The 20382-nt window shown below is 45.8% G+C and overlaps 3 protein-coding genes across 10 annotated transcripts; 2 read left to right on the plus strand and 1 right to left on the minus strand.

Annotated features, from left to right (window-relative positions):
• Positions 1-1037: 1037 nt before the first annotated feature.
• LOC129593425 (homeobox protein cut-like 1) lies at positions 1038-12779 on the plus strand. 8 transcript variants are annotated; one of them, XM_055489728.1, is made up of 16 exons: positions 1038-1366; positions 1440-1476; positions 3190-3349; positions 4820-4973; positions 5274-5441; positions 6991-7064; positions 7218-7500; positions 7940-8059; positions 9044-9106; positions 9177-9283; positions 9503-9636; positions 9700-10512; positions 10569-11006; positions 11066-11356; positions 11554-11727; positions 11919-12779. In XM_055489728.1, the coding sequence occupies exons 7-16, from the start codon at positions 7252-7254 to the stop codon at positions 12386-12388; spliced, it is 2859 nt and encodes a 952-aa protein (XP_055345703.1). In that variant the 5' UTR covers positions 1038-1366; positions 1440-1476; positions 3190-3349; positions 4820-4973; positions 5274-5441; positions 6991-7064; positions 7218-7251; the 3' UTR covers positions 12389-12779. The 8 variants fall into 8 exon arrangements, with proteins under 8 accessions (XP_055345703.1, XP_055345705.1, XP_055345704.1 ...); XM_055489730.1 differs by lacking the exon at positions 3190-3349; XM_055489727.1 differs by lacking the exons at positions 1038-1366; positions 1440-1476 and adding an exon at positions 2841-3115.
• Positions 12780-13291: 512 nt separating this feature from the next.
• On the minus strand, positions 13292-16791 carry LOC129593428 (all trans-polyprenyl-diphosphate synthase PDSS1-like). Its single transcript, XM_055489739.1, has 7 exons — positions 16422-16791; positions 16159-16289; positions 15920-16064; positions 15073-15303; positions 14273-14467; positions 13999-14079; positions 13292-13654 (listed from the first exon to the last, which is right to left on the minus strand). The coding sequence occupies exons 1-7, from the start codon at positions 16725-16727 to the stop codon at positions 13514-13516; spliced, it is 1230 nt and encodes a 409-aa protein (XP_055345714.1). The 5' UTR covers positions 16728-16791; the 3' UTR covers positions 13292-13513.
• Positions 16792-16973: 182 nt separating this feature from the next.
• LOC129593426 (pseudouridylate synthase 7 homolog) lies at positions 16974-19985 on the plus strand. The gene is made up of 7 exons (XM_055489734.1): positions 16974-17173; positions 17292-17472; positions 17536-18404; positions 18677-18909; positions 18972-19038; positions 19098-19255; positions 19502-19985. The coding sequence occupies exons 1-7, from the start codon at positions 17094-17096 to the stop codon at positions 19717-19719; spliced, it is 1806 nt and encodes a 601-aa protein (XP_055345709.1). The 5' UTR covers positions 16974-17093; the 3' UTR covers positions 19720-19985.
• The last annotated feature ends 397 nt before the right edge of the window (positions 19986-20382 follow it).

The raw sequence follows: 20382 nt of genomic DNA on the forward strand, positions 1-20382 counted from the left end.
AGGTAAATTTAATGCAATGATGAACTAGAATTAATGCGTAAATATTCAGCACCGATAAATGATAATTTCCATGCCATGCAGCGTTTTTGCGAAGATAGCTTCATCTGTAAAAAAAATCAAGCAAGTGCACCTTGCCATCTACATATAATTACGTGAATAGTTAACTTAAAAAGCAGTTATGCATCACGCCATAGACAGAGAAATGATCATGACGAGAAATGTTTGGACTGTTATCGCCAACAGCTAGCAGCCAGATGTTAACTATTTTTTACAGGAATCATCTATTTGGTATTCCTTTTCACAAATTCAGCTTATATAGTAAATAGTTTTGCATTTGAATAATATGTTACTGATATATAGTGTTATTTGAAGAGTGTTCTTTGGAATGTGTTCTTCTTGACCGATATTACTAATTAATCTGATGGAAAGTAAGTTTTGACACAATGTCATAGTGGCAACCATTAACTGTTTACGCAACCCACGCAAGTATAAATCAACAGTTACTGGACATAATTTGTTCATACAATAATATTATAAGTACTTTATATATAGTACGTGCAGAAGTGCCAAGAACTCAGGGATGAAAACTGAATCACAGAACACTTTTTATATTTACACGGATACGAATACATATAACTCTTATTACATTCAGATATTTGATATGTTATTGGGGCTGGAAGCCGGGCGTTTATAAGATATGGTAATCTGCCATATGGTGACAGACGACAGTGAACCTCTTCTAGTGGCTTCCGATGGATGCAGCGATGCCGGTTTTCACGTCTTCAAGGAGGAAACTATCTGATCTGGCAGAGAGAAATGTGGAGCAGAAGCTAAAAGAACTAAGTAAAAGAAATCTGACATTTGCGTAATGTGCAATGTACGCGTGTATTTTGAATCTGGTTTTCTGCGATACTGTATACAGAATGCATATATATAGTTTTTAGTATGGGCGAACGCCTGCGCCTGCCCGGGGCTTCCTTCCTTCTCGATCTGTGCACGCTGCTGTCTGAATTCCCTTCCTAGCCTTCCTTCCCGGCCCTTCAATTCGCCATCTTCCCAACTCATGCAGCCGGCGTCACAGCGCTCAATGAAACAGATCATGTGGCAGCGATCTATTTGATATATATTCACTTCGTACGCGCCTTCCGTTCCGTTCTTTCCAGCTCTCGCGCTATGAATTCAACTCGACAAGTATTTTTCAGCTAGCATCCACGCCACGCACACGTAGTCTACATCTTCTCTTCGATCCGTTTCAACACTTCTTATTTCACTACTTTCTCTGGCCAGAACATACTGCGATCGAACGTGCTGAAATCCACTTGCCACTCGCAGATGCACGCATGCACAACCGGTTCTCTGATCCACAGTAAGCAACATTTTTTCCCGGTACCGTTCCTCTTTCAATCCCAACGTCGATGTAGTCTTCCGTGTTTTACCAGCCCGAGAAGCTTTCAACAACGACCCATCGTCTTTTCGGTGAGTATACACGCCATTCTGTGGCATTTTCCCAAGATTCATAGCGTGTGAAACGAGTGTGCTCCGCTCATTTTGTCGTCCATTTTCTATGTCTTCGTTACACTATTTTTAACCAGAGTCGTTGTCCATTATATTAGTTATATCTTTCTTAAGGTAAATACAGCTACTTAACGTCAGATGCCTGTTTTGCATCCAGAAATACCCGGCTTTCCCGCTCTTGTGCTAATGTGGCGTGAAACAACGTCGGCACGTGCATAGAACCGATTCTACCGATACAAATACTACGGAATAGCAGCACGCGCATGATTTACTTAACAGAGCCGGTCAACAGCAGTGTTGACAGCTATTTTTGTGCAGTAAACCAACGAATCAACAAGTTTCTCCCGCGCGCTATATTTCTACCATGCACTGTCATTCACATTCTAATTTTATCGTTAAGTGTCCAATTGCTGAGCGACTAATGATGCCGTGTGGCTATTTTTATGCACATAACAATAATTTCATGTCATTATCTAGAAATTGTCACCTTTCAACAGTTACATGACATAATTATTATGTCGACAAGTAAAACAGATCTGAACATGCGAATACTAATCAAGGCTGTTTCTCCTTGAATTCGGTTGTGAATTCTGTAAAGTGCAATATCAATGCCGTTTCTGCACAATGTAATGCGTGTAAAAATGGTTGTAAACTTGTAATCAGTTTCGCATATACGTAGACCACGACAGCTGCAAATCGATTATGCACTGCCGGTTGTTATCGTGTCGTGAGCAGTGGCGAAAATTGGAAGTTGGGTGGAAGTCGGCATACATCTGCAGTGGTATAAGTATATGATGATGAAAAACTAGTTCCAGAAGGAAGGGAAGAAGCGAGTTGTCTGTCTATGCAGTGTTATTCAGTTCAGCGATGAATAGAAACGCCGTGTGCTGGAAATTATATACAGTATATGCACATTCGAATGAGAACAGAAGAGATCAGGTTCATAGCCGGCGCGGCATAGAAGAAATGCACTGTATATGCGTCACCCGAACACGGGCCACCCATTCTTCCGTTCCGGCTTCCCTATGATTACATGCAGGCATGTACACATCGGGAGGAGCGCAATCCGATCCCGGCGATTCCATGCCAGGATGGCCTACTTAGTCCAAAGGAAGAACGTTCAACTGTGTCATGCATGAGAGTGTACGTACGTTAATAATATAATACACTGCTGCAGAATCCTGTACTTCTATGCAATATTCCCGGCGTTCGATGTCAATTCGATTGACGTTCTGTGTATCGAAGCCCGTGGAAACGCCGATCGATCGGCTGCTGCTGCTTAGCTCACAAGTCAGTGCGCTTAAGCTTCCAGTTCCGATCCGGCTTCGTCATGTTCGACTTTAACATTGTGCAGTGCTGTTTTCCAATCTAAGTACGTCTCTGTACCGAGAAGAGATTAGTTGCGGGATTCTTACTTGTACCTTTGGAGAAGTCAAGTGTCGAGTGCAATCGCCGTATAAACTACACGACACAGCAACACAACACACATCGGCAGTACACCAGTTCGATTCCTGTTCAGCCGCATTATGCCATTACAGAGCAAAAGTGCAGGGCTTTGGAAAAAGTAGTGTCTGTCTTTCGCTGCTACACGTAGTGCAAGGTAGTTAAACGAGTGACATAGGGAAGCAGAAAAAACGCCAGCCGTTCTCCATCACAGCGTATCTTATGCTGCAGTTTGGCATTGCTGGAAACCAGTTAATGGTGAAGCGGACGTTTTGAGTGGGAGTTCTTGACTTGATAGCACCGCACGTACAATCGACCAGCCGAATACCATTGCGGCTTCCCTAGTTGCTCTGTTGCTGTACCATCCACTGACCACTTTGCTGCATTTATTGTAAGTGATCAACCAGTATTGTATTATTTCTCTATTGGTATCTAGCTGAATAACGTCGTAATAATAAGCCACTGGATCCTTGAAAACTGTGTTATTTTGTTTTTTCATTTTCGCTTAAAACATACTTGCTCAAGTTTTTAAGGGTGCAATCACCGCAATTATGAGATAAGGATTAATTATTTCTACGTTAATAACTTACGGCTGTGATTTAAAGATATGATTCGGGAACTCAAGACTAAAAATATATAAACAGCAGAAACATTTGCACAAAATTTGTTTTCGAATCATGGCCAATAAGGATCATTATTAATAATGAAATAATTTGGCTTGATTATGTCGATTAGTAAACTGCATCGTTTAATTTTCCGTCGAACTGTGAAAAGGCTTCAGGAACTTGTCAGCTTTGCCAAGGAATTACCGCTCACCACTGGCGGCAGCTACTTTAACTTGTATCTCTTAAACGATGCCAAGTGCGTGCCATCGTGCATCGTCTCACAATATAATATTGAAAAATTACTATGTTTTGAATATTTAAAAATCAGTAATTTTCGTCCTCGATTATTGAAGTCGATTAAACCAATCAGCTCGGTGTAGAATTTATTAGTGCTAGAATGAACGGAAAACGTTTGGTAAAAAGAGCAAACGCCGTGTATATTGGAACTAAAGATGCAGACCGGCGAGTAAAGCGGGGCGTTGATTGTTTGGGGTGATTCTCGCTCTGCTGTGTAGTGGTCAGTGTTGGGCTCCTTCTAGTTACATCTTGGCGAAAGAGAAAGCGCGCAGGTTTCATAGTTACAATTGTACACTTCTATATGTTGATGCTGTTGGCGCTTGGAGGGCCACTAGCCACTGTATTGCTGCGCAGCATACGTAAGCGGAGAGAGGAGATTTGAGAAGATTCAAAGTAGGTTGATCCGACATTGTTGAGATTAATAATTCGGTGTCGTTAGCTGTGAAGGTCGTTCACTGGCTGAACGCTAACTAATGCTGCCGCGGCTGCTGTACAATTTACAGTGTACACCGTAGAGAGACCGGTTCAGGCAATGGAAAGTGAAAATTCTCCATTTGTTGAAGGAATTGGCGATCTAGTTTAAAAAGCGAGGCTTAGTACGCAGTCCAGTTTGCATTATGTTGATCATCATATGTATAATGTGTGCCGGTAGCCGAATCTGCGTCGACGAATGAGCGACGGAGACAAGCGGAGCGAGAGAGCGAGAGAAGACAATACAAACAAATATGTACCGTTCTTCGAATGTCCTTGGATTTCAGCAGGTAGATACACACACGTACACATTACACACACACGCATCAGGCCTGTACGATCGAGGCTGGGGTGTTCTTAGGTCTTTTTTGCTAGAATAATACTGGTTCACAAGAGCGTTTGAATGCCGATCGCGGCAAAACGTCCGCTAGAACAAACTTGCTTCAGTTGACTTGGCTTAGCTTGACCGGCTTTTGCATTTTCTCCAGACCATTGCGCGTTCCGCCTTCTATCTCATACGACTGCCCGCGCTGCACCGGAGGCAAGGATTTTGTGACAGTTCCCTTCGACGTCCAGGTTGCTGACGTCCCGGTCACCCCGCGCGGCTCAAGTGAGCCCGACAGAAACCTTTTCCCATACCAGGTAGGCGTGGGAACCACTTCCCGCCATTCAGATTTATATGTATTTCTTTTACATAATATTCAGTTTTATTCAAGTTAATGCAGTAAATGTATGGAAACGGTGCGTAAACAGAAGGCAGATGTGTTTTGTATACAAACATGAAATGCGCGCATATCTTTGAGCGCTTACATGTAAGATAAGCGTTCAAGGAAGACCTTGGGCGTTGAAGTATTCGCCATAGCGCAGTGTATTCCGGCAAGTGTTCTAGTTTAACCGCGAGAATATACGATGTACACTCGCACTCAGTATTCTCTTTTGCAGGAGGAAGTGCAGCAAACAAGTTCAAGCGTTGTGTGCTTTAATTCCAGGCGGAAGTCGATAACCTGGTCTGCTTAGCGTTCGAATCATTCGATATACTGCAGCATATACGTGCACTACAGTGCTGCGTCGACGCTTTTCCACTTCTCAGCCAGTGTCTGCACACTGCAGGTAGGTTGCATTTGCGTTAAGCGTCTAATGCTGCCATAGCGCATAGATTGGAAAGAAGTGGTGCATATATGCATCTGGGTGAAAAAGTTCCAAATCAGGTCAACTACCGGGATAGCGACAGAACCGAATACGCAGAACACGCCGTAAACCGGTATTTTACACACGATCAATGTTATTTCGCCCAGGCTGACGTGAGATGTTAGCATGAACTAGCGCCAGCGTTTTTACGCTGCTTTTCAGTCATTTTACTGCTTCCTTTCTCGCTGAGCTATTTTTGGGGCTTATTCGCGCAGAAGAATTTTATGATCCTTTCCGAGTTTGCCTTCTCTTCTTACTGTATCGATAATCCGGAAAATATTCAAACGGTCATACCTAAGCGCGTAAGTGTTTAGGAAGAAATCTTATACACTTAACTGACAACTCTCATTGACTACGCACTGTCATAACATTTTAGCATTAATAATAATTTTGTAGTTGTTTCATAATTTCTGGTTGATTTTTATATCCGAGTTTGAAATTTTTTCGTAACAGAATTCATGGACAACGTGGAAATTTTGTCAGCAAAAACTATACAGATGGCATCATGCTATGTATTTTGCGCACAAACTTTGCCGGTGCAGTTCTTTGAAATGCGAATTAATTTCTGGGCGAAATTGGAGAAAGCTACGGCTAGCCTTCTTTGTTTTGGGAAAGTAGGTTACGTGAGTTTATCCAGGTTTGTGAGTCAGTTATTGCCGGCAGGTGAAAGTGTTACTCAGCGTATAACGTGTCACCATGACGAATTCACGGAGCAAACGTTTTCATTTGACTCGAAGTCAGTTTCTGAATTATCGGTATAATGCGCCAGTGACTGAGTATAAAAAACACTAGTCCACACTGGGCGACGGAGAAAGCAAAAGGGGCCTTTGTCCAGTTAAGTATGTCAAGGTTGGCGGTGGATCGAATGTGGATTGGGGTGAAATTAAGTAGCCGGTCGGAGCAGCGTAGAACAGAGCAGCGATTTGCACTAAGTATTGACACTGGCCGCCGCTTTCAAGGACGCCCATTTCCCGCACTAAAGCCAAAGCCGGATTGCGTTCTATTCCATTTGCAAAACTCGTCCACCTTGGATTCTGCGTAATGCTGCGCTCTTAGAGATCATTTCGCTGGCAAAAGTTTATTTTGTTACGCACATCTTTTTTGCGCGAATTATAATGGGCAAAATCTTTAGCAATGGTAACAGTTTTTACAAAGTTTTGCATTTTACAAAGTTTTGCAAAACTTTGCGGTAAGAATTTTTCTTATTTTGTTTGGTGAGAAAAAAACACTGAAAAATATGAATACATGGAGCGAGAAAATGAAAGAGAGAGAAAGCGAGAGAGAGAGAGAGAGCGAATGCTAATATTTGAGAGGACAAAACGAGCGACAACGCCCGTTGTATTGATCTGTATGCGGCGGCCTTGAGGATGTTGGCCATTGGCTAACATCAGCGCTGATGTAATCGGCTAATTGTGATGCTTGTATATGCGGCACAACACTTGACTGCATGTGTATGCTGACTTTCTTGCAGTGCATTCCCAAAGCCATCTCCACCAAATTACACATACCTTCCCCGAGAATGCCAGCGTTTGGCTTTCGATTCAGGTCAGTACTGCCGCACAGCAGCCTTATATACACATTTTAAATTACCTTAATAAAATATCTGAAATATTGTGGATTTGTTTCGAGTTTCATTTTATGTTATCGCTTTCACTAACATGCTTAACTGTCGTCTCACCGGAAAAACTTACATAACAGGAAATAACCTTTGAGAGTGGATTGGTTTAAGTGGATGAAAGGGAGCGGCGCGGGGGAAGCGGTGGCTGTGGCAGGAATGGAGCGGCGACTGTCAGCGGCCGACAGCGAAGAAAGCTCGGCGCTGCAGCTGCAGATGGGCATTCTGCGCCGCGAGCTGGACCGCGCCAACAGCGGCCACGCCGTCAGCGTCAACGGGCCGCATCCGCGACTGACCAATGGCGTGCAGGCCTTGGACGACGGCAAACTGACCCTCCTCGCACAGGATCTCAACCGCGCTAATGAGGTACACTTGTTGAATATGGCTGAGTTTGATTCGGACAAACATTCTTCAGAAAGAAATAAAAAACAATAACTGCGGTAATTATGTATGCATATTGAAATCCTGATATATTAAAATTTTGATCGTGTGTAATTGTGATGTTGTTTTTGAGTCATCTAGAATTACGTAATAATAAACCTAAAAGTTTTGCAAAGTTTTTTCAGTGTCGATGCGGTGCGGCAAACTTTACTTTATTACTGTATTTAAGTGTCTGTGAGTACAAAAAATGTATGTTACGTAATGCTAAATTTTCTACACCCAAAAATTCTTTAAAATTTAATCAAAATCGGTTGTGCGTCAAGTGCCCGCTGGGCGTGTCATGTCGCATGATTCATGCGACAATGAATGGCGTAATCGGTAATTCTAATGGTAGTCGTATGCTAATTGGTACTGCTTTATTTAGCGAGCAACCGCTGCAGAGTACAAGATCGCCGAATTGCAGCAGCAACTGACCTCGCTACAGCGCCAACTCAACAAAACGCAACAGGACGCTGCCGCCGGCGACGGAACCTCCCGAGCACAGGTGAGAACTTACTTGTCTCCCATAAGTATCAGCCCTAATGTTAAAAAAAGAATTCCAAGCCGAAGATGCGTAAAGCGTCTAGTCATACCCGGTTTGTGAGCGTCGTTCTTTTGCTCACGATTCCATCTCAAACAAGCCATGAACTTTGGGTAGTTTTTTGCTGGGTCGGCAGTTTTTTGGCCGGCTATGTTGGCAAGCGGAAGTCAGATGAGGCATTGAGGCTTTTTGGGTCAGACTTCTTGTTTCGCCATTCACCAGCATATTTGCTTAACTTGCCGGTTCAGCCGCACTTTCACTCGTTTCCGCTTCCCTTTACAAGTTTCATAGCAGCAGTTTCTCGCAGTACATACTAATTTTGATGCGTGCAGTTATTCTGTGCACTGCACAAAATAACTGGATTAAAAAGGTGAAATACCATTTATTCAGGTCATTCGATTTCGATTTCAGATGTTTCTTACTTAAAGTAATATTTGCACAAATGCTATAGTAATGTTATCAATGTTATGCTGTTCCTACAATTAAGTATACTACAGTTCTAAAAATATTCTAAATTATTCTAAATTACTGTAATTCTAAAAATATAAAATTATTTAGCTTAATTATTATGAATACAAGTACGCGACGCAGAGTTGGCAAAGCGCTCGTACGTCGTACACATAAAATCAAAATAAAGGCTTAAGAAAAACCAAGATAGGCAGGTTAATAATTAATATCCGTAACGCCAGATATTTCCTTGGGAAATTAGCCAATACGAAACACAGTTTGAAATTCCGAAAGCCTAGCTTATCATTAGCTTGCGATGCAGTTACTAGCAATTATTGTAGAATCTGAGAAGAAATAAGCGCATGAAACGCCTGTTTACAAATAAAAGCAAGTAAACAAACGTGCGTCTTTCTCGACAATTAAATAATTGGTTTGACGAGAAGGAGCGCGGCCGCAGAGATTTGTTTGTTATTGTGTGTTGATTGTTGTGGATGTTTACAGGCGGACGGTATTGCGCGGCTCCGTGATGAGCTGGAGCGGCTGAAGAGTTCCTACCAGGCACAGGTGAGCGCGTTGTCGCCGCCGCTTCTTTTGTCTCCTTCTTAATTGTAAAGCCTGCTTTGTTGACCGGCAGTTCAATCGGCTGGAGGACCAGTTGTCGCGGCTAAGCTCCCAGAATGCACTGCTGCTCAGTAAACTCGATCAGCAGCGCGATTACGACACCGTCAAACACCAGCTCAAGTAAGCACGGACGCACTGTGTATCAGCGGTTACCGTTGGTGACCTTTTCACTACATCTTCAGACCCCATCAATTTGGTCATTTTTATTTTGCAATTGAATATACAAGTGTTTGCGTGCAATTCGAAGCCAAATTTTGTTTGAATATTTTGCGATTACGAAATTGTTTAAGTGCGCATTGTAACTCGCTTAAATAATATATGAATATGACTTTATTGTAGCTTGCTGAAATCGGGACGGTATCAGGAAGACAACCTGTCCAATGGCCATTACGAATCTGTTATGTTGGCGCGCAATCGACGCATCCAGGAAGCGGAAAACACGGCAATCCGCGGACGCGAAATGGACTATGCCGGTAGGTTAACTCCTCTTTGCATTGCGTAGTTCAGGTTGTTAATAATGAGGGATATTTATACAGGCATTCGCCGGCGCATTACCACCAATGGCGGCACCAACGGCATGGGCGGCTACAGCCTCCCGAGTCCCCGAGGCCTCGACCCCGAGGAGCCGGAAGACCCTGATGAACTCTACTCTGATGACCTTTCCGACCTGGAATCCAACTTGACCCCGGAGATGCTGGCCAAGATTGCTGACGCCAAGAATGTCCTGCAGGGTCTCTCCAGCCGAGCGAACACCGCTTCCCCCTCGGGCGGGTCTCGCTTCATGAACACCATGCAGGTGGCCGACCAAGTCAACCGCGTCCTGGAGGAGGAGGGTATCACACGCTGCGCCCTGGCCAAATTTGTCCTCCATGGATCGTACAAGATGGTGTACGATGCCCTTCACGACCCACGACCTTGGGGCTTCCTCAACTCCGCCGGGCGCGACAAGTACCGGAAGCTGAAACTGTGGGCAGAAGACGCCCGTTGTATCAGTGCGGTGAAGCTGCTGCAGGTGTACTGTAAGGACCGCCGGCGCCGCGGCGACGGCAGTACGCCGCCATCCGGCTTCGAGGACGACTCCCCGACCGATCTGTCATTGCCCAAGCATTCTCCTATTCGCCGCAGGTCGCAGGCGGACCTGCTGAGTATGGGATACGAGAGTCCGGGCCGAATTATGATGCAGCCCGGGGCCATCTTCCATCCCGGAATGCGACGGCCATCCATGCTGGAGGCTTCCGAGTCACAGGCGCTGCCGGTCGCGCCCAAACGTACCTCCCCACAACATTCCGTGCCGCGGCGGACAGCTAGCGCGCTGGCGGTACCCCCTGCTCCTATTTCGTCCAGCTCAGGTAGGCTCCGGTCTCGGATTTAACCGCCACCGGCATTAATCATGTTTTCTCGATAGGTGTCTTCCGACCATCGCAGAGCTTCACGGCCTCGCCCGTCGCCTTGGGCATCTCCTTCCCCGACTATCGCAAGAATGTCCTCCATCAAATCACCGACGACATGATCAACCAATACGACCCGCTGGACACCGACACCGTCACCCGGGCGGTGCGCAGTAAACTGAACAAATGCAACGTCAGTCAGCGCCTCTTTGGTGAGGTGGTCTTGGGCATGAGCCAGGGAGCAGTCAGCGACCTTCTCAAGCGGCCAAAACCCTGGAACAAGCTGACGCGCCCCACCAAGGAGCACTACGTGCGCATGCAGCAGTTCCTGGAGGACGAGCAAAGCATCCCGGTGCTTCAGGCGATCCAGAACCGCGAGGATCCCGAGCGGGTGCTGCAGGTGCCGCCCGAGGAGGACGAGGAACGAGTGGATGTCCGGGACATGTGGAAGAAAGGTCAGAAAGAAGTTTACTGGTTTCTATGCGCACGATGGTCAATTTGCTGTGTCTTTCAGAAGATTCTCCGCAATCCTCTCCCAGTATGGTCAGTATTCCATCGGGCCCGGCCGCTGGTTTGGCACCGGTGCCGCCCGTCAACGAAACCATGGCTTCCGACAGTGAGCTTAGTGAACGGGAAGCCTTTCAGGCGGTGAAGGAGCACTTTGCGAAGTTCTATCAGATTCAGGATGTCTCCCGCAGCCCCATGCTGGACACCGTCGTCGTGGCCAGTCGCATTAAGGAGGAATTGCGTGCCCGCAATCTCCAACAGAAGCTCATAGGCGAGCTAGTTTTGGATGTCGGCCAAGGTAGAACATAGTCGATGTAACAACGGGGATAATTATATTAGCTCGGATATAATACTAATTACATGTGATGACCTTTCGCTACAATTGTCTATATTGACCGTACTGGTATTGCCCTAAATGACGAGGGTAGATGAGTAAAAAGTACTTCAGTACTTCAGATAAGTGACGTGAAGCTACATAACATTTTTGCACTTTAGGAACTGTTAGCGAATTGCTGAATAAGCCGAAACCGTACGGAATGCTGTCCATGAAGGGACGGGAAAACTACATGAAGTTGATGAAACTGCTGCAGACTGCTGAAGATTTCACACTACTGGAAGCGCTCCGCACACAAGGACAGCAAAAAGGTCAGGACAAGCTCCAATTAGCCTGTATGTACTCAGTTTGTCGGTCGTAAGTTGATAAAGTCTATGGCTGGATGATTCGTCCTTACTGCGTATCAATTATCACAAGTTAATAAGCAGCAACAGCAGTTAAAACCTCGCCAATGTGCGATTAAAATTTCATAGCCGCAACAGAAAATCTGAAAACACACAAATCACATTTGTCCATTTAATTATAGCGACGACGAAACGCGGTCGCTCCTTCACGGACGATGAGCCCCGCGAGGAGAAGCGTTCGCGTGCCTCCCCCAATTTCAGCCCCAGCCACGACGCTGACGACGAGCTGGAGGTTGAACCGGGCGTCGACGAGGAGCCGGAAGGGGATGCGGGAGAACGAGCAGACGTGGACCGGGAAAACCAGCGCTACTACCGTGCAGCGACCGCTAAATACTCAGACGACGAGTCTACCGGCGACGGCCACGACGACGGGCAGATGATCAACGGGGTCATCGTGCCCAAGTCGGCCATGCGGACGCCGCAGCGCAGCCACGACACAGTCATCGTGCAGCCGGCCCTGGGCGGGAAGATGTACGCCGGAGGCGGCAGCTACGAGGAGGCTCTGGAGCGCAAAGACAGCTGGGGTCTCAACGGCCGAGTGCAGCGCGACAACGACGGTGACGCCCAAGTGGACGACAAAGACTGGTCGTAGGCGGGGCCACCGGCGTTCCGCGTTCCCCGGTGGACGGAGCTATTTTTATTTCGTGGTCGTATAAAAACGCATTAATTTATAATTAATGTGGTTATTTATTTCATTTATTTCCTTAATCAATTTTGACGGTGCTGATATATGGCGCGAATCGGTGAAAAGTTCCTTTTTTTGTTTGTTGCTGGTGTTTGTTTTGCCGGGAATTATTCGTCGTCGGTGAGATTAAGCGTGTACAGCGGTCTGTTCTCCTTTACTTTCTTTCTCATGTTCTGATTCTCACTTTTTTGGATTTTTTTGTAGTATGTCTGTAAATTTAGGACGATGTTTTCCGTATTTGTGTGGGTCGGTTAATGTTTTATGAATGTGATCTGATCGTAAGTTCCTTTGTGCATAAAACAACAATTTTGTAATGAGTTGGAACTTGGAAGTAACTTGTCTTTATGCCAAGCTCGCGTCATACCATAATGTCATTATCAATTTCTTATATGCACATTTTAATACAGTTGTCAAAATTTTTGGTTTCTGTAAACAAAAATTCCAATCAAAAATTACTACGCGTTCGACAGAAGCTTGTCTACAGCCAATCTTCGAAAATTTTGAGAGTATTAGTAAGTGGTGAGAGGAACGCTTCTGCAGAGATCGAGACTTGGGGCGCTGAGTAGCACCTCCAAAGTAGCGGTAAAACCGCGTTGGTGGCAGGTAAATCGTGATACAAAAATTGTACAAATAGTTACCGGAAGTAGCAGCAGTCGATAAAGTAATTTATATTATATGCTCGTAATCGTTTAGACGCACTGACAATCCTCCTTGTACGGACTAGTGAGCAAGGAAGATGGTCCCTGGATAAATTCTGCAGCTAATGTCAGCAGGCACATTTTATTCTTCGAACCACAGAGGCAGGCAGCATAAGTAATATGCCATTTATTTATTTAGAAACGTCTGCCTTCTTTGAATCAAAGCAAGAAAAAACGACAATCACAAAAAATATTACGCAAGAAAACATTAAAACCATGGGTGATACAGGGAAGTCGAAGAATAAAGGATTTTGTACAGCGCACTAAATGCAGTGTGTGACAAATGCAAATAAATTATGTAACCGGCATTGTTCCATCAAATGCGCGTCGCTGCTTAATTCGACCGCGTCAAGACCATCTCGGCCACTTTCACCAACGCTTCCTGTTCGGGCGAACGGCACAGCGCTGTCAGCTGGAGAACCGCTTCTTGACTGTACTTGGCCGCCAGCACTTTGGCCTGCTCTACACCTTTTTCCTGCAATGGACATAATCCGCTAGTTTGTTGGATCAAAATGCAGAGACTGCTCTAATTACATCTTACTAGCGGTGGTTGCGAACCACATTATTGCACAAGCGCGAGCGCCAGTACCACTGGGAAATGGTATTGGGATTGTGGAATTGGAAAAGCGTCACGTACGCTCTTCGTGGCGTCAGACAAATTTTATGCTCTTGACGAAGACTTATTGCAGCACCTCGCGCTTCGCGCTCGGTGCAAAAAATGGATAATCTCAATTTTTCAGTTAGAGGTAGCAACTGGGGTATTAAAAAGGGCACAAATTTATCACACTGAAAGTGGCGGGAGAACTTTGTGCCACTCACCTGGAAAACGCTTTTTCGCGCAAGTTCAACATCATTATCCTGCCGGAAACGCCTCTCAATGAGCGCATTCAGCTCTGGGGCCTAGAAAACCATCAAGCAGGTTGTTGTCTGGACTCTGCTCGGTCTGCTAGCATTAAAGGAATCCAGAACTGACACATCAATGCACTTAAGACAGCAAATTTAATTAAAACTGCTGACGATCAACAACGCTGCACAGTAGCGGGCCGTAAATTTTCTTACGAGTCGCAATCCATACGTAGAACTTTCAGCTTACCGTTTGAGCGGCAAGCAGGACTGGGGCCGTAGCCAGGCCCAGTTTCAGATCGACGGAGGTCGGTTTGCCCATCTGCGAGTCAGTGGACACGTAGTCCAGGTTGTCGTCCACCAGCTGGAAGGCCATGCCCAGATTCTTCCCAAACTGAAAGGACGCCTCCACAACTTCCGCCGAACAGCCGCCCAGCATGGCCACCTACGGGAACAACATAAAGGCGATTTGGTCTATCCCAGAGCAGTACTGCATATACTTCATCATTATGACGGGGCTTAAGTTTCTGAACGGTTAAAACCCAGGTAAAGTTGAAAAAGTGTAAACTAGTCTCCATATTTGTAGAGCTGCGGCTCGTAACACGACCTAGATATCACTTCGGGAATAAGTCAATAAGGGGAATGAGAAGTTCGAGTTCATATTATGTATATTTTACATTAACATTTTCATATTTTCTGGACAGTGACACCCACGTCATTAATTTACACTAACGAAGGCGTCTAACAATTCATTACGTTATCTCATATAATCTTAAAATTATCTTTACGCTGATAGAACAGCAAACGGAATGAATTTCGAGTGATTTTAAAACTAACATTTTTCCGGCCTTTTTAATAAAGTTATTACTGCAATAATTGTGCATTATTCGATGAACCATTTCAAATCAGTTAAAGCACTCGCAAATCCGTCAAATGATCTCGCTGTTGTCAGACGGCGACTCAAGAGCAAGATTATAAGATCAGTTACTTATTTTTCATAAAACGCGATGCAGCAAAAACAGCAACCGACGGTCAATACGAATGTCATACCGCTTTGCAGCTGTTGGCTAGGAGACTGGCAGTCTTGTGGTAAGTTTTGCTGAGGTAGGCAGCAAAGCGCGCCGTCGCCGACTGACCGGCGTCGGTGGAGCCGAGCTGCATCAGTTCACCCTTGACCAAGTCCTCAATGACCTGCGCCAGGCAGATAATCACGTCCGGATGCCGTAGCCGGGCTAATTCCCGCGATGCCACCGACAGAATGTAGTCGCCGGTCAGTACCGCCTACAAAACAATCTTATAAGTGATAATTCGTCTTATGCATTTCTAGTTCGAATTCCCTTTCATATTTTACAAATCCTTCCAACTGTCTCAAATTATGTACTAAACACATCGCTATTTTTGCATACCCAGCATACATATTTGCAGTTTTGCACTAAAACCGAAAAAAGCCTCTAACAGTGAAAATTCATCAAAGAAAATGGTCGTAACCTTCACGCGTCACGGACAAAACACCTTAACCCGTCAAACGACTTTACTAGGATCATCTTCGCAGTATCCCTGCCCGGAAGTATTAATTTTAAGTATCTTTTCACAGTATTTATACAATTAACATTCTTATAAGTTTACAACAGCCTATTAAAGTCTACTTTATCGTTAATAACAAAAATGCGAGTAAATAAGTAAATATTATGCAAGCTAAAAAATTTCGAATGATTTCTAAATACTGCTAAAATTACTTTCAAAAGATGTCAAAACCACAGAAGCCACTGGTTTGCAACTGGCGGATGTCGAATTAAATTACGATAATATCAACAAAAAAAGTTGTTTTACTCTGTGCATGCATAACGGAACCGCAGAAAAACATTGCAAGTCCCGAACAGCTGACAGAATGACCAACCTTTTTGGAACTGGAGATGTAATGGAGACTAGGCTTGTTGCGCCGCGTATCGGCCTCGTCGATAACATCATCGTGGATCAAGCTGGCGGTGTGGATCATCTCGGCAATGATGGCCACTTTGCGCTGCTTGTGAGCCACGGCATCACTGCAACAGTCCACATTGTTCCATCATATCGCAATGGTCACCTTCCCTCCTCAATACTCCATTCAATAATGAAACACTAGCAGTCGGGGCTCACCAGTAATCGGCGTTATGTCTGCCGCAGGCCGCCGCCATCAGCAGCACCACCATGGGACGGAAGGCCTTACCCTGCGCCGTGAAGTAATACCGCGCCAAGTCCACCAGATCGGGCAGATCGCATTGCAGCTCCTGCCAACAGTGAAACCAAATTTCCTTGTTGTGATTTGGAATGATAATCAAAATAATAAGTTTCAATAATTTAAATAAAATAGCAGTTCAAATAGTGTCCGCAATGCAGCTTCATACAGACTGCATACGTACCGTGCGAATTTCCTCATATATCGCGGCCAGATCGTCGCCCACCAGCTCATATGGCGAAGGAAAAGAATGCTGGCCGGTTTGGCTGGCGAGGGTAGCAATGTCCGGCGGTACGGGCGGTGTGGGTTCTGGAAATGCCGTCAGGAACCGGACGGGGGTCTTCCGCAAGGGAAGTGAGGAGGGAGACGATTGAGGATGCACCCCACATAATGCAGGCGCGCACAACCGACTAAATCGTCGGCAGGGATGGTGGGTAAGCGAGCGGCGCGGATAGCGCAGCAAATTTAGGAGAATTGCGCTCCGAACCATGGCCCTTCCTCCAAATGATAACAAACTGGAGCAGGACAACAAAATATTGTGATGGCCCACCTGATCGAGCCTTCCCAATAATTATGGGAAAAACGCGATCGGAGTAAAGCTCAAAGCCGCCGCAGGTGGGTTGCCAACATTGGTTAGATAACTGCAGTGCATCAGCCTAGAGGCTGCGGCTACGAGTATGTATTTATTTCCGCCTGTATGTAAGAGAAATTTTTCGGCTATTAATTTTGACTGTTTGATTTTTCGACTTTTGAGTTCCCGTTTTGGCAGTTTTTCATCGCTTGTCGCCAACGGAGAGGCTGGATTCGGATTATCCAATTGGGTTTATGATTTTTGTTGTCGAGTGGGCTGGGTATAATGGTCGATAAGGAGACGCTCTTCGGTATCAGCGAGTACTTCGCCAGCGGAATCGGATTTGATGGCACTCTGAAGAGCCGGTGGGTCTTCTGACTTTCTGCAAATTTCCAGATTATTTCTTTGATTTGAACCACTGCAACTTAAGCAAAGATCTCCGTACGCTGTAAGCAAAGGAGCATCGTTTTGTCTCTAGTACAGGATCTCAGATTTTCTGGTCAACGAAATCGACACAGATGGCAACGTTGTGCACCTCACTCGACTCGGTGTCGACACGCCAGCCGCCTCAGAAGTCGCTCCCGCCTGCGGACGGTTAGATCCTCAACTCGTGGCCAAAATCGAGGCATTTCTGCACAGTAACGATGCCAATCTTCTTATCGAAGTAAGTTAGAACATATTTCTTGACGTTTCCAACTTGTGACGCGCTGTTTTGGTTCTGCTGAAGGCGTCAGAGGATAAGAACGCCCGCCGCCTCTTGCACCAGCAGATCGACGCGGCTTTCCCCACTCACAAACTTCTGCGCACGCCTCTTCGGGACGCTAGCACCGGCGTCCACCAGATCGAAATCAGCCGCGCCTCCAGCCGGACGCCGGCCTTCCGTCGGCAGGAGGCGACGCGCATGAACCGCTCAGCGGACGGAGCCAGCCACTTTCTGCATTTTATCCTGTACAAGGAAAACACCGACACCATGGAGGCCGTCCACCGGATCGGACAATACCTGCGCCTGCCGCCCAAGTGTCTGCAGTACGCCGGGGTTAAGGATAAACGCGCCAAGACCGTCCAGAAGGTGTCCGTCCGTTTCCGGGATCCTCAGCGCCTGGCCGGTTTCAACCAAACCGGAGTGCTCATCGGAAACATCGCTTACGCACAGAAGCAACTGCAACTGGGGGATCTGACCGGCAACCGTTTCCGGTTGGTGATTCGGGAGGTGTCCCTCACGGACAGGACGCGCGTCGAGGAAGCGGCGCGGAGCTTCGCGGAACAGGGTTTTGTCAATTATTTCGGCCTGCAGCGTTTCGGGACAACAGAGGTAGCCACCTTCGAGGTGGGGCAGGCGCTGTTGCGGGCAGAATGGGCGGAAGCTGTGCAGTTGATTCTGAAGCCGCGGGAAAACGATAACGTGGTCACCGCCAAGTGCCGGGCGGTGTGGGTGGAGACGGGTGATGCCGAGGCGGCACTGCGCGTGTTGGGACGGAAGTCATGCGTGGAGGGATTTGTGCTGAAGGAACTGGCCAGAAAGAAGGACGACTGGTTGGCGGCACTGCAGGCTGTGCCGCGTAACATGCGGATGATGTATGTTCACAGCTACCAAAGGTATGCGCGTTTTGTGGTGGAATAGCTATTAAAACTGGACAAACAGCGGCGCACAGTACCGTTTCGTAACAGTTGTTCTGTTTTAATAATTAGAAGGTGCAGTAATAATATTTTTTGAATTTTTTCTTCTGTGAATGCAGGTAACGAAGAATTTTTTGAGGATTTTCGCGAATATCCAAAATCGTTTTTTGCTGTTTCTGGCATTAAAGTTTCCAATCTTCATATCTGTATTTTTCTTGATTAATAAGCTGCCGGTTTTTGTGGTGAAACAGTTATCTATGGAACCTGACGGCATCCTACCGCATTCGCGAGCTGGGCCGGAAACCGGTGGTGGGTGACTTGGTGTACAAAACCGCAAGCCACGGCGATGCTAAGCGCCTGAAGCGCGGTGCGGACGCCGAAGCGGAGGTGACGATTCTGACGGAAGCGGAACTGGAAGCGTACAGCATTTATGATGTCCTGCTCCCTCTGCCGGGTTACGATGTGCAGTTTCCTCAAACACCAGGTGGGTGTTACCGTTTTTGCCAAGTTCCAGATCAGCGTACGTTAATCAGTGTGTTTTTGTAGTTACCGAATTCCTTTTGGATATCACCCGGAAAGACGGCATCGATCTGCGGAGTCGGCATAAAATAAAGTGCTTATGCAGTTTCTAATACGATTTACTGCGTTTTCTGTATGAATATATTTTTGTAGAGATTATTCCTTGTCGGGCAGCTATCGCCCGTTGGTTACGAAGCCACGCGATGTCCGATGGGAAATTAAATTTTTTGACGATCCGGACCAGATGCTGTTGCTGTCAGATGGGGATGTATTGAATGGTGTTTCGCTGCCGCCCAGTTCGGCAGAATCGGGTCAGTAAATGCTCTCATACGACTATTAGGCGTAAGGTGCCAAACATCATTTGCGATAACATGTGTGCATCTTGCAGTTATGTGGTATTGTAAGTGGTATTTAAATGTATAGGAAGTCGAAACTTTGTATGGCTTCGAACTTAGCGTTTTTTTCCTTTAATTCAGTTTTGAAATGTTGGTTGCTTTACCCTGGCGAATATGTGCTGTAAAGGCATTCACAGGGAATATCATTTGATGTTCACACAGGAAGTTACATGGCGCTGATCATGGAGTTCAATCTGCTGGCATCGGTCTATGCCACGATGGCCATACGAGAATTGATGAAGCGCTCATCGAATGTTCTCAGCAAGTTTTCTGCTTCCGAGCCTGCCGAGGAGCCAGAAGGAAACGCGCTGCCGTCGGACTGTTTTGTGCAGGACGTGGGCGACAGTCTCGACGAAGCGGCGTCGGCGCCATCCACCTAATCTTGTTCTCGTTTCAGTTTGTACAGGTTCTGCAGTCCATCTGGGAATTTAAATTCGACGTCGTAATTACAGTCTGCAGACTGTGCTTTTTGTGCGTCACAAAAGAACGGATGTGCGGCCCGTTTCTGCGATTGTGCTTTTTTATGATTAAAAGAAATTATACCGATGGGATATTTACAGTACACACATAACCTGTTGCATTGATCGTACGAGTACAACTTATACTCACAAATCCCTTTCTGTAACTATTCAGAATTAAAAACGTAGAGGCGAGAATTAAGTACAAAAATGAAAATGGTATAACAACAAATTTGCGCTAGACTACCTAATAATCATGTAGATGTCACTAAGCGAACGCCCGGTACTCGTATTGAACTTTAGATCCAAATCGAACAACCTTTTAATACAAGCTTTTGCTTGGTAATTTCATCCACTAAGGTATCACAAAAAGCTCTTACTTCAGTCATGCTTCAGTGACCCGCAGTCACAACCTTTAGTTTAAATTGTCAACCAGAAAGCCACTGACTGAGCGGTAAAAACAGAAAAATTATGAAGCACGACTTACTGTTAGCACGTTGGTTCAGTGTTTACGGTTTTTTCGTTTTACCACTAGTACTATTACCAGTGTGAAGACGAGTACAATACATACTCATAGATCATAGG

This window comes from Paramacrobiotus metropolitanus, unplaced genomic scaffold (assembly GCF_019649055.1).
Source record: "Paramacrobiotus metropolitanus isolate TYO unplaced genomic scaffold, Prichtersi_v1.0 Parri_scaffold0000061, whole genome shotgun sequence".
NCBI lineage: Eukaryota > Metazoa > Tardigrada > Eutardigrada > Parachela > Macrobiotidae > Paramacrobiotus > Paramacrobiotus metropolitanus.

Coding starts and splice junctions, on each gene's coding strand:
- LOC129593425 (XM_055489729.1), top strand. CDS start 7,252: ATGAAAGGGAGCGGCGCGGGGGAAGCGGTGGCTGTGGCAGGAATGGAG. Junction 11,007..11,065: donor CCGGGACATGTGGAAGAAAG/GTCAGAAAGAAG, acceptor TGTGTCTTTCAG/AAGATTCTCCGCAATCCTCT. Junction 11,728..11,918: donor GGACAAGCTCCAATTAGCCT/GTATGTACTCAG, acceptor ATTTAATTATAG/CGACGACGAAACGCGGTCGC.
- LOC129593428 (XM_055489739.1), bottom strand. CDS start 16,727: ATGGTTCGGAGCGCAATTCTCCTAAATTTGCTGCGCTATCCGCGCCGC. Junction 16,290..16,421: donor TATATGAGGAAATTCGCACG/GTACGTATGCAG, acceptor CACTGTTGGCAG/GAGCTGCAATGCGATCTGCC. Junction 15,304..15,919: donor ACATCTCCAGTTCCAAAAAG/GTTGGTCATTCT, acceptor ATTGTTTTGTAG/GCGGTACTGACCGGCGACTA.
- LOC129593426 (XM_055489734.1), top strand. CDS start 17,094: ATGGTCGATAAGGAGACGCTCTTCGGTATCAGCGAGTACTTCGCCAGC. Junction 18,405..18,676: donor TATGTTCACAGCTACCAAAG/GTATGCGCGTTT, acceptor GTGGTGAAACAG/TTATCTATGGAACCTGACGG. Junction 19,256..19,501: donor GCCCAGTTCGGCAGAATCGG/GTCAGTAAATGC, acceptor ATGTTCACACAG/GAAGTTACATGGCGCTGATC.